We start from the raw sequence: 12,580 nt of genomic DNA on the forward strand, positions 1-12,580 counted from the left end.
TCAGTCAGCACTGGCCCCAGGGGGGCGTTAGGGGGCGCCGTGCTGTGGGGGGGCTCGGCAGGGGGCGCTCTCCCCCCGCAGTCAGCACTGGCCCCAGGGCAGCGTTAGGGGGCGCCGTGCTGTGGGGGGGCTCGGCCGGGGGCGCTCTCCCCCCGCAGTCAGCACTGGCCCCAGGGCGGCGTTAGGGGGCGCCGTGCTGTGGGGGGGCTCGGCCGGGGGCGCTCTCCCCCCGCAGTCAGCACTGGCCCCAGAGCGGCGTTAGGGGGCGCCGTGCTGTGGGGGGGGCTCGGCCGGGGGCGCTCTCCCCCCGCAGTCAGCACTGGCCCCAGGGGGGCGTTAGGGGGTGCTAGTCATGCTAATCGCCCCGTGCCCCATGCTGCCCCCAGGCCTCGCGGGGGAGGGGATGTCCATCACACTGCACCAAACCAGGGGCTGCTCCGCCCGAGTGGCTTTATTGAATCACACACTGCACACGGGGGGTCATCGGGGGGGGTGCTTGGGGGTCCCAGTGCGGAGGGGGGAAGCCGCGAGAGGCAGCAGGGAGCCCGAGAGGCCCAGGCTGCGATTCACCCTCTGCCTGCGGGCGGGGGGTGGCGGGAGCAGGAGAGGGGGTTGGGGCAGGAGGAGGGGGCAGGGGGCTGTTTTCCCCCCTAAGGCGGGGAAGGGGAGGGGCCCAGCCCCAGGGAGCCCTGCTTGCTCCCCAGCCTGAGGGGTCGCCCTGGGGCAGCTCCCCATCCTCCACGACTGACTTGGGCCCCTGACCTTCACCCTGCCCCCCCGCCGACTGACTTGGGCCCCTGACCTTCACCCTGCCCCCCCCCCGCCAAGGGCAGGAGCTACGTGGGGCTGGGGCTGCCGCCCCACTAACCCTGGACCCCCGACCCCCGACCCCCAGCCCTAGAGGCCACCATGGGGGGTTGCTGGGATCAGGGGCGGGCTGGCAGGGCCTAGGGTCTTTGAGGGGGCGGCTCACAGTCAAGGGCCTGGACTGGAGCTTGCTATGCCTTTAATACCCTCGCAATGGCCCTGCGGGGGGGGGACTGAGCTCCGAGCCCCCCCCGGCTGGCTACAGCTTCCCCTCCTTCTTCTTGGGGCGGTTGCGGCGCTTGGTCTTGGCTTCAATGATCTGCTGGGACTGGCGCTTGAGGGCAGCCCGCGTCACCACGTCGCCCTCGTCCCCGCTGTCTTCCTCGTCTGGGGGCAGAGACGGGGGGCGCAGGCTGGTGTGGGGGGGGCAGAGCAACCGCTGCCCCCCCACACCCTGCGCTGCCAGCAGGCCTTGCCCCCCACCCCACCAGCTCCCCTCACCCCCACAGTACCACCCCAATTCTCCCCATAGCCCCACTCCCAGCCCCCCCACTCCACCTCACCCCCCACCCAGCCCACATCTCACCCCCTGCCACGCGCACCTTTGCCTCTTCCAATCTGGGGAGACCCCCCCACACACTCACCATAGTACATGTCCTGCTTCTGGGCGACGGGCAGCTTCACCCGGACGTTGGCGCTGGGCAGGCGCCCCTCCAGGTTAGCGTGGAACTGCGAGAGAGGGCAGCGTTAGAGCGGCCGGGGGGCGCCTGGCCCAGTCCCGGGGATGGGGGACGGGGAGGCTGGAGGGGCTGTCAGGGAGGGGGTGAAAAGGGGAGCCCTGCCCCGAGCCCACCTCCTCCTCTGCGATTTTCTGCAGCAGCTCCCTCTGGTCCTGGTCGCCCAGCTCGGCCAGCACCTTGAGCAGCTTCTCCTCTGTCTCCGCCAGCAGCTCCAGCACGTAGTCGCCGGCGACCTCGTCCGGCGGGGCCTCAGCAAAGCGCCCGTTCTTCTGGGGGGATAACAGTGTCCACCGCATGGGGGAAACTGAGGCACGACTGTGGGCGGGGACTCGCCGTAGGTCAGTGTCAGAGCTGGGGATAGGACCCAGGAGTCCTGACCCCCGATCCCAGCAGCGTTCATGCCAGCCTGCGACTCACCAACCCCCTCCCTTGTGTTTAGCCCAGGGCGTGGCCAAGGGGCCCCCTGGTGGCGATACCGGCCACTGCAGGGCAAGTACAAACTGCAGGGTCCGTCTGTGTCCGCCAGCCCCTTCCTACCCCCAGCCTGGCCCCAGCAGCCTGCAGGGGGTGCTGCGCCAGGGGGCTGCCCTCTTGTTCGCTCACCAGCTGGATATGCTGAACCTTTCTGGCCAGGTGCTCCACGCCCGCCTTGGCCACCAGCAGCACCCGCGTCACCTTGTCCAGCTGCCCCTTGGCCACGTCGCGCTGCGTCTCCTCCTGGCGCAGGTGAGTTCGCAGCTCCTCCAGCAGGCGCTGGGCCCTGGGCAGGGGGCAGGGTGGGCATCAGCGCTGTGGGCACTGCCTACCCCGGGGGCGGGGCAGGGACAGAGAACTCCTGCCCTTAGCTCCAGCCAACACAGGGGGAGCTCTTGCTCCCAGCCCCTCCCCCCCCGCTCTAACCACTGGCTCCCACTCCCCACTCAGAGCTGGGGACAGAACCCAGGAGTCCTGCCACCCAGCACCCCCACTCTCGCTCTAACCATAAGCCCCCACTCCCTGCCGAGAGCTGGGGACAGAACCCAGGAGTCCTGTCACCCAGAACGCCCACCCCCGCTCTAACCACAAGCCCCCACTCCCAGCCCAGAGCTGGGGACAGAACCCAGGAGTCCTGCCACCCAGAACGCCCACCCCCGCTCTAACCACAAGCCCCCTCTCCCCCCCCTTACACAAGAGCCGCCCCCCCTACCCCCCCACGTACTGAAGGGCTCTGGGGCCTCCAGCCTCTACACACCAGCAGGGGTGGGGGGGTTGGCAGCTCACCCCGTCACCCGGGCCTCCCCCGAGTAGGTGAGGGCCTGCAGCTCGGCCTCCAGCGCCTCCTTCTCCTCCCGCAGCTGTACCAGGGCCTCCTCGTTCTGCGTCGTCAGCTGCTCTAGCTGCTGGAAGGTCTCTCCTTGGGCCAGGAACCGTTTCACCACCTCCTGCCGGGGGTGCGGGGTGTTAGAGCCCCCCAGGGCCATGGCCAGGCCCCTTACGCCCCTCTCTGCCAAAACGCAGCCACCTCCGGGGAGGGTGGAAGTGGGCGGGGGGGGCTGGGAGGCAGGACTCCTGGGTTCTCTCCTCCAGCTCTGGGCGGGGAGTGGAGGCTAGTGGCTACTGCAGATGGGGGGGCTGGGAGGCAGGACTCCTGGGTTCTCTCCTCCAGCTCTGGGCGGGGAGTGGAGGCTAGTGGCTACTGCAGATGGGGGGGCTGGGAGGCAGGACTCCTGGGTTCTCTCCTCCAGCGGGGTGGAGCGGGGAGGGCACTGCCCATGCTGCGTTGTCCCACCAGCGTTCCAAACCCCCCAAGAGAATCAGTGTGTGGGGAGAGACGAGGGCAGCCCGGTGCCCAGCTGGCAGGGACAGCCAGAGGCCTGGCACCCATGGCCACCCAACTGCTCGCTGTTCCAGGCAGGGGGCCGGCGCCCGCGGCTCTTCCCGCTCCGGCTCTGGCCGGGGAAGCCGATAACCAAGATAGCTTGGCTGTCAGCCCGCCGTCGCCATGGCAGTGGCTCCGGGTGAGTGGCGTGCGTGAAGGAGACCAGCCGGCTGGCACCGACCTGCTTCCCAAGGACCTTGGGAAGTGGCACGTCCCCTCCTCCCTGAGACAGGTAGCTGGGGGGTGGGGCCCCGCTGGCCACAACTCTCCTGGGTTGGGGGGTGATTTCTGAGTGGGGGCACCCCCACGCGCTGCCGGGGGGAGTTGGCGGGTGACTGGCGGAGGTCGAATGATGGGCAGGTCGTTTGGCTGCCATGCGATGGCGAGGAGGGGCCATGAGCGACTCGTGGGGGCCTGGGCTGGGGAGAGGGTCATGGGACTGGCCAGAGGGCACCCCCTCGCTACCCCTGGATCTACCCCAGCCTCGGGACCAAGACCTATGCCATGGGGGGGCGGGCTGAGGGAGGGGGAGAGGTTAGAGCCAGGACTCCTGGGTTCTGTTCATGGCTCAGGGAGGCAGCGGAGTCTAACTGTTAGAGCAGGACTCCTGGGATGTATCCTTGGCCCTGAGAGGGGAGCGTACCCTAGTGCTTAGAGCCCGTGGTGGTTTCGGCTGGGCAGTGCTGGGGACCTGGGGGCAGTGCCGGGGGCAGAGCCCTCCTCAGCCTCTCACCCTGGAGTTGGTGACCCCGGTGGCCGTTTTGATCTTCTCGAAGGTCTCCTCCACCGCCACTGTGCCCAGCAGCTGTCTGGCACGGAGGATGGTGCCCTTGTTGCGCTGGGCGTTGCTCAGCAGCTCCTCCGTCTGCAAGGGCAGGCGCTCCCGCAGGGCCTGGGGAGAGACGCGGCGCTCAGAGCCCCCCCGCCCGGCAAAAATTGGGGATTGGTCCTGCTTTGAGCAGGGAGTTGGACTAGATGACCTCCTGAGGTCCCTTCCAACCCTGATATTCTATGGGTCTCACGTAAACCCCTATGGGTGGCCTTGGATCCAAGGTAGATGACATTTCCCCTCATCCTCCACTACCCGCAGCCCACAGCTGAGCAGACACCGGGGGAGGGGGAGATAAGCCCCAAGGGTGGAGGGCCGGCATGATGCACCGCTTCAGCGCTATGGTGGCAGCGGAGTGGGGACTAGTGGTGAGAGCAGGGGCTGGGAGCCAGGACTCCTGGGTTCTCTCCCAGCTCTGGGAGGCGAGTGGGGCTAACAGTTATGAGCTGGGGTTGCTCAGCTGGAGAGCTGCTGCTGTCCAGGGTGGGTGCCGCGTACACCCTCCCCCCCGCCCCAGCCTTACCCGTCTCTCTGCCCGCTCATTCTGTGCCCTCCTCTCCTCCACCTGCTTCTTCAGCTCCGACAGCTTCAGCTCCCGCGTGTACCTCTCCCGGTAGATGCTGTCTTCTTGGAGCTGGAGCTGTTCCTGCACGGGGGGCAGTTAACACTGGGTCAGCCCCCAGAGGAAAAGCCCAGGTGCGGGGCAAAGGTCAGTCCAGCAGACACTGCTGGTCACAAGCCCCCGGGTCTGAGCTGGGATGGAGCGAGTGGGTACCGGCCAGGACGGGCCCCCGGGTCTGAGCTGGGATGGAGCGGGTGGGTGGGTACGGTCTCAGATGGGCCCATGGGTCTGACCTGGGATGTGGAGGGTACTGGGCTGACCCACTGGCCTGAACTGCTGCAGGATGGAGGAATACCCACCTCGATGCACCAGGGTCCTGATTCGCCCTGGTGGCCCCCATCTCACTGGGTGCTGCACTGAGCCTGCGTTTCCCCTAACTCCTGGTGGCCCCCCAATGCTCCATCCCCTCACAACTCCCCGCCCAGACCCTGGTGCCCCCCTGTCCCCTGCCCAGACCCTGGTGCCCCCCATCTCCTACCCACACCCTCGTGCCCCCGTCCATACCCTGGTGGTATCCCGCGTGGCCTGTGCATCCGTGTTCATCGCTTGCAGGCCATGGAGCTCTTGGTGTAGCCTTAGGATCTCAGCTTCCAGCACGTCCAGCTGGGTCTGCGCCGTCAAGCTCTGCTCCTGGGGAGCAACAGTGTCAGCTCCCCACCCCGCTGTGCTCCCGAGGGCGGGGACGTGCCCGGCTCGGAGCCACCCCCAGGGCACCTGGACCCAACCCTGCGGGTCTCCGGGGGGACCTCGGCGGGGATCCCACCACTCTGGATCCATGAGCTGGAGGTGGCTGGGAGCGGAGGGCCAGGCCCTGACCCCGGAAGCTCAGGGGGTGTGTGGGATGAAGGGGGAAATTTCTCTGTCCAGTACACACACGGCGGCCCTCACCTGCATGTGAGCTTTGAGCTGGCGGTACAGGCCGGTGACGTGCTCTGCCTCCTCCACCTTCAGCCGGGCTTTCTCCAGCTGGTTCTCCAGCCGGCGCAGGGTCTGGGCGGGGAGACGAATGCCACCGAATGAGCCGCCCGCACACAGCAGGCCACTGATCCCCATGGGAGCCAGGCCCAGGGACTCCCCGGCTTTGGATCAGGCTGTGGGGAGCCCCCCCCTTGCCTCCCCAGATGGCTGAGGCCTTGGCCTGCCTCCCAGGACCCCTGGTCCCCAGAGCGGGCTGAACCGAACCCTCAGATTAGGGCTGTCCGGGACCAGTGGTGCTGCAGACTTTACTGGCTCCTACAGCCCCGGCAGGCAGCAGGGCCGGCCAGCCGGGAGGAACCGGCGCCAAAAGGGATTCAGCACAGCCTGGTGCCCATCTCGGAGCCCAGGGCACCCTCCTGTCACGTCCTCTGGGCCTACTGCAGGGCAACTCCGGGCACCAGGGCCAGTTTGATCCCCAAATACCTCCCCATGTTTTGGAAACAGCCGCATTTGCCATTTATTTAGCAAAAAGAGAAGCCGTGATCACGCCACACACCAGGCAACCTGGGGCAGGGCGGGCGGCTCTCAGCACGGCAGGAGGGGCAGGAACGGCAACTTCTTATGCCCCCTCCCTGCTGCCAGTGCCGACTCACGGCAGCAAATGACTCGTGCTTGCATGGAGGGTGGGGGTGGGCTTAGCTTCCCTGGTCTCTCCCAGAGGCTCATGGGAAGGAGGCTCTGGTCTGGAATTCCAGAGACCAGGGTTCTAGTCCCAGCTCAGTCACATCCCCGCTCCGTGTCTCAGTTTCCCCACCCGTGAAACAGGGCCAGAGATTCTGACCCTGAGAACTGGGGCAGGCCCATGACAGCAGCGAGGGGCGCTGTCTCCCTCCAGTGGCTGGTCTGTGTCACAGGTTTATGAGTTTGCTACGGCTGCCCTGCTCAGAGCTCAGACCGGAGAGCTGCCTATCCACTAGGCCATGCTGCCTCCCCGATATAACACAAGAGACATCAGCGGGAGGGAGACAAGGGGAGCCCAGGGACAAAGGGAAAGGTTAGTGGTCAGCAGGATGGGCAGTGCCCAAGGGCAGAAGCTTCCCAGCCAAAAAAGTCGCCAATGGTTTGTGACTCCCCCAGGCTGATCTGCCTCCACAGCCAATGGGGCAGCGGCTGGTGTTCCAAACCCTCCCCACCCTCCTTGTCCCCACACTCGGAGCATTAGCCAGGCCAGAGATACCGTAATACACCTACTATTAGTGTACAGAGCCTGGCACAAAGGGTCCCGGGGCCAAGGCCCGGGTCCTGGGCATTATCGTAATACACCTAATAAATCACATTCAGCACAGAAGTGAACCTCCCCCTCCGGCTAACGCCGAAAGGGTGAGTGCTGTGCTGGGGTCAGTGCAAGCCTCCTCACCCCCCACCTGCCCCCCGAAACCCCCGCTCACCTTGGCTGCCTCCACATTCCCTTCCTCCACCTCCTGGAAGCCCCGGGCCTCCCGCACCTTGGAGTCGTACTGCAGCTGCAGCTCCTCCAGCCGCCGCTTCCTCACCTCCACCTGGTGCTTCAGGTCGTTCAGCCGGTTGATCTTCTCGCAGAGGCGGTGGTTGATGAACTCGATGGCGCCCTCGGGAGGAGAGAGGAGGGAAAGGGCAAATCGTACAGGGCGGGGTGTTTTCCAGGCAGCGTCTCAGCTCCCACTGAAATCACCCCACCAATACGTCGCCCTCAGCTTGAATCAGACCTTCCCTGGGATCCCCGCCCCCAAACCCCATGGTTGGTTTCATACCAACAGGAAACAGAACTGACCCTTTCGGGCTCTGATCCTGCACAATGTTCAGCGTGGGATCAGAGTTACCCACCCTCAATCCCAACCTACAGCCCCCTGCTATCCCAGCCCTGCCCCCCCAGATCTTCTAGTGCCCCCTCAATCCTGACCCACAGCCCCCTGATATCCCAGCTCTGCCAGTGCCCCCAATCCCGACCCACAGCCCCTGCCATCCCAGCCCTGGGCTCCCGACACCTCTGCAGATGCCCCTGATTTCTCTCTTTTTCCCTCCTAGAAATGCGGGCCTGGCGACCGTTCATCCGTAGCCTTGACCAGCTGGCCTGGCACACAGCACGGCGCAAAAACCCACACACCTCTCCACTTTTATTTTTCAGCGAGGCCTTTTCGGCAGCCCGGTCCCGGAACACCTCTTTTATGATTTGTTCCTCTCCCTGCAGAAAGAGACGGCTGCTGTCACCCTCAGAGCTCCTCGGGCCAGGTGACACTTCCAGTCCCGGCACATTGATCTGCGGAACAGACGCCCCGATTCCTGGACACGCCTGCCCCCACCGTCCCTTGGTCCAGTAACAAGCAGACAAGGTGGGTGGGAATGAGCTTTCACTGTTTGTATTGTGGTAGCAGCCTGGCAGCACAGTCATAAGCCATTGGGCTGAGCACTGTACTGTACATTAGGTGTATTATGGTAGCACCTAGGAACCCAAGACATGGGCCAGGACCCCATTGTGGTAGGTGCTGTACATTATTTATTAGGTGTATTACGGTAGCACCGAGGCACCCAAGGCATGGGCCAGAACCCCATGGTGCTAAATGCTGTACATTATTTATTAGGAGTATTACGGTAGCACCTAGACACCCAAGGCACGGGCCAGGACCCCACTGTGTTATTTATAAGGGGAAGTATGGTAGCGTTTAGGAGCCCCGGCCATGGCACAGGACCCGGTTGTGCCAGGCGCTGTACAGGCACAGAACACAAAGCCAATCCCGGCCCGGGAGAGCTTATCTAGGTCACTGGGAGAGGGTTCAGAGAAGAGCCAGGAGAACGATTAAAGGCCCGATAGCCGCAGGCCCAAGGAGCAGCATCGGGTCAGTTTCCCAAAGCGACGGTTAAGGGGTGGCGTGATCACGATTTCAAAGTGCCGGCGTGGGGACCAGCAAGACGATCAGAGGAGCTCCCCAGTCCAGCAGCCAAAGCCCTAACAAGAGCTGCAGCTAGACCAGTTCAGACTGGAAATAAGTAGCTCATTTTTAACCCCAGGGGAGCAATTCGCCAGGGCCTGCGGGGACTCTCCCTCCCTGCCCGTTTTAAAGTCAAGGCTGGCTCTTTTCTCTAGCTCCAACAGGAGATCATTCAGGGCAGTTCTGCGGCCGGCGTTCTTCACAGCTCAGCCTAGACGATCGCCGTCGTCCCTCCTGGCCCTGGAATCGAGGGCGCTATTCGGCACACCAGGAGACGGCCGGTGAGAGCGCCAGGCAGCGAGACGGTGCCGGCCAGCGGGCTCAGCTCACCGGCTGCTAGATCGCGGTGGGAACACTTTGGTCCAGGAGGCAGATCTCAGGCACATCCTGCTGAAGCAGATATTTGGTTTCTCCTTTTGTCACCCACACCCTGGTGTGGAGAGAGAAGGGGGGGGCTGCTATCAACCCTGCTCTGGAAAATCCTCCACAACACGTAGGCAGCCGGTGAGCTACGCCCACGGCCCATCATGCTGACCAATGCTGTCAGTTTGCTTAAGTCTCCCCACCTGCCTGTCGCCACCTGCCATCTCCTGTCTTTTACTTAGCTTGGAAGCTCTTCGGGGCAGGGATGGTCTCTTTGTTCTGTGATCGTGCAGCGCCTGGCACAACGGGGTCCTGGGCCAAGGCTGGGGCCCCTAGGCCCTACCGTAATCCACCTAATAATGTACAGTACCTGATACACCCTCCATCTTCACACATATTCCCCATCTGCACACCCCTATACACTTCCCTGCACCCTCCTACACCCCCACCCCACCCCCATAGACCCTCACATCCCCCCCACACCCCAAAAATAACCCCCACAGACCCACACGCTCACCCCCCCACCCATCCCCCAGACCCTCACGCTCACATCTCCCACGCACACCCCCAAAATAACACCCCACCCACCCCAACAGATACTCACCCCCACTTATACCCCCCACACCCTCATGCTCACACCCCTACATATACCCCAACCTGCATACACACACCCGCAGGACCCCATGTCTTCCGCACCTGTGCACCCTAAAACGCTCTGCCACACCCTCATAAACCTCCCGCCCACCCAGCCCCATACACCTCCCAACCCCACAGAAATGCCTCAACACTGGACCACAACAAGAGCTGAAAGAAGTCTCTGAGTGGGGGGCTGCTGCTCTCCAGCTCACGGGCAACCAAAGCACACCCTGAAGGGAGCAGGGCCACACACTCATGCCACAGGCTCTGAGCGCCCTGCCAGCCCTGGGGACTGCTCACCGCCAGGATGGCCGCCAGCTTCTTGTGCAGCTTTTTGTTCTCCTGCCGCAGCCAGACAATGGACTCCCTGTTCTTCTTGATGGTCCACTGGGAGCTCTCGTAGAAAGCTTTCCGGTCGCCCTCTACCAAGGGGGCAAAACAGCCCCACGTGGGGGAGTTACCAACAAGTACAGGCAGCTGGGCCACTGCCTGTCAGGCCCTCGGCTCGCCCAATCAAAGCAAGGGCTAGCATGGCCAGGACTTGGATGGGATACCTCTGAGATGCTCTCCCCTCTGTGCCACCAAAGAACCCTGGTCCCTAGGGGGCACTTATCAGCCAGATGTTCTGCAACTGAGCTAGAGAAAGGCAACCCAATAGGAAGGCCCCTCTGAATGCCTCCTTGCCTTGTTTAGGTCACTTGCTTTGAAACCTGGGGTACATCCACAGGAAATACAGGGCCCATCTAGCTCACCACCCTGACTCTGAAAGCAGACAGCTTCAGCGGAAGGCACAAGAAACCCTCTGCAATAGCAGATGGGGGCTAGTGTGCTCCCCAGAGGTCCCATCTAGTCTCTAATAGCTCAAGACTGGCCAAAGCATTGGGTTTTATCCCTTCCAATGCTCTTTGATAGCATGAACTGTTCTAACTCTGGATCTTGTTATCCATAGCTAAAACCCTACCAAATTCTTGGCCATGAAAAATGCATCCCGGACCATGAAATCTGGTCTTTTGTGTGCTTCTACCCCATACTACACAGATTTCATGGGGGAGACCAGCGTTTCTCAGATTGGGGGTCCTGCCCCAAAAGGGAGTGGCAGGGGGATCACAAGGTTTGCCTTCAGAGCTGGGCGGCCGGAGAGCAGCAGCTGTCGGCCGGGCGCCCAGCTCTGAAGGCAGCACCCCGCAGCTGCAGCGCAGAAGTAAGGGTGGCAGTACGGCAACTCCCCTCTAATAACCTTGCAACCCCCCAGAATTCCTTTTTGGGTCCAGACCCCCTGCTATTACTGTACAACACCATGAAATTTCAGATTTAAATCCCGGAAATCATGAAATTGACTATTTTTAAAATCCTATGACTGTGAAATTGACCAAAATGGACAGCGAATTTGGTAGGACCCTATCCATAGCCAGTCCTTCTTCCAATCCTGCTGTTCTCCACCTCAGCGCCATCCAGTGGCAGGGAGTTCCAGAGTCTAAAGGCTGTGTGGCTAAAGCACCTCTGCTCTCCTCGCCGCCCCATCTACTCCTAGGGGATGGAGCACTGGACTGGGACTCAGGATACCTGGATTCTATTCCCAACTCTGCAACTGGCCTGCTGGGCAACCTCGCACAAACCATTTCCCTGCTCTGTGTCTCAGTTTCCCCTTCGGTAAAATGAGGATAATAGTACTAGCCGCCTTGGTAAATCGCTTTGAGATCTACGGACAAGAAGCACTATATAAGAGAGGGATTATTCTTCCTCATCATCCCCAGCTTGGGGCTGGATTTTGCTGTGCAGGAAGCTGTTGCTGGAGAGAAGAATTTAACCCCCTCCACCCCACTCTGGGTTAACAGCACGCTGGGGGCAGCTTGAGTTGAGAAGGAAGCACTGATGCAGATGGAGAGCCACATGCAGGGACCTCTCCCACTTCTGAATGCTGACCCCCACCCCCCTCTCCTGCCCACCCGCAGGGCAAGCACCCCCACCCCACCCAGTGGGTGGGGAACAGCTACGTACCTAGGAGCTGTATCTTATTCTGCAGCTCTGAGATCTGCTCGTGGACTGGGGGCTTCACCCCGGCAGGGTCCAGCGTTGCAGGCATGGTGGCAGCAGCCCCCTGGCACTAGCAAGGTGCTGGAGAGCAGGGTGCCGAGGCACAGAGGCACGCTAGAGCTCTCAGGGGAGCACCCTGGGCAGGGAGAGGGGGCACCCTAGGGCAGATGGGGCACCCTGGGTATGGAGAGGGGGCACTCTGGGCACGGAGAAGGGGCACCCAGGGGAAGATGGGGGGCACCCTAGGGCAGGAGAGGGGGCACCCAGGGGAAGATGGGGGGTACCCAGGGGAAGATGGGGGTACCCTGGGGAAGATGGGGGGCACAATGGGGGGCACCCTAGGGCAGGAGAGGGAGCACCCTGGACAGGAGAGGGGGCACCCAGGGGAAGACGGGGGGTACCCTGGGGAAGATGGGGGGCACAATGGGGGGCACCCTAGGGCAGATGGGGGCACCCTAGGGCAGGAGAGGGAGCACCCTGGACAGGAGAGGGGGCACCCAGGGAAAGATGGGGGGCACCCTGGGGAAGATGGGGGGCACCCTGGGGAAGATGGGGGCACCCTGGGGCAGGAGGGGGAGCACCCCAGGGAAGATGGGGGGCACGCTGGGGGCAAACTAGGGCAGATGGGGGGCACCCCGGGGAGGGGAGGTAGCACCCCAGCGGGTGGCTCCACTCCCCTCAGTGCCCGAGCTTCCCCCGCCCGGCAGCCGCCTCTGCGCCCCTCCAAGGCCCCGCTCCCCATTCAACATCCTCCGCCCAGCTCGCCATGGCAACCAACGCTGACACAAAGCCTCCCATTGGCCGCCG

At 63.3% G+C, this 12,580-nt stretch overlaps 1 protein-coding gene across 2 annotated transcripts; it reads right to left on the minus strand.

Moving 5' to 3' along the window:
• Window positions 1-457: 457 nt before the first annotated feature.
• ODAD3 (outer dynein arm docking complex subunit 3) lies at window positions 458-12,493 on the minus strand. 2 transcript variants are annotated; one of them, XM_084610505.1, is made up of 13 exons: window positions 11,738-12,493; window positions 10,040-10,161; window positions 7,918-7,995; window positions 7,223-7,402; window positions 5,745-5,846; window positions 5,361-5,486; window positions 4,758-4,880; window positions 4,139-4,297; window positions 2,808-2,968; window positions 2,151-2,307; window positions 1,661-1,813; window positions 1,452-1,536; window positions 458-1,194 (listed from the first exon to the last, which is right to left on the minus strand). In XM_084610505.1, the coding sequence occupies exons 1-13, from the start codon at window positions 11,820-11,822 to the stop codon at window positions 1,067-1,069; spliced, it is 1,659 nt and encodes a 552-aa protein (XP_084466631.1). In that variant the 5' UTR covers window positions 11,823-12,493; the 3' UTR covers window positions 458-1,066. The 2 variants fall into 2 exon arrangements, with proteins under 2 accessions (XP_084466631.1, XP_084466630.1); XM_084610504.1 differs by having other exon boundaries at window positions 459-1,194; window positions 1,661-1,816; window positions 11,738-12,491.
• Between the last annotated feature and the right edge of the window lie 87 nt (window positions 12,494-12,580).

This window comes from Lepidochelys olivacea, assembly GCF_965140295.1.
Source record: "Lepidochelys olivacea isolate rLepOli2 genome assembly, chromosome: 20".
Taxonomy (NCBI): domain Eukaryota; kingdom Metazoa; phylum Chordata; order Testudines; family Cheloniidae; genus Lepidochelys; species Lepidochelys olivacea.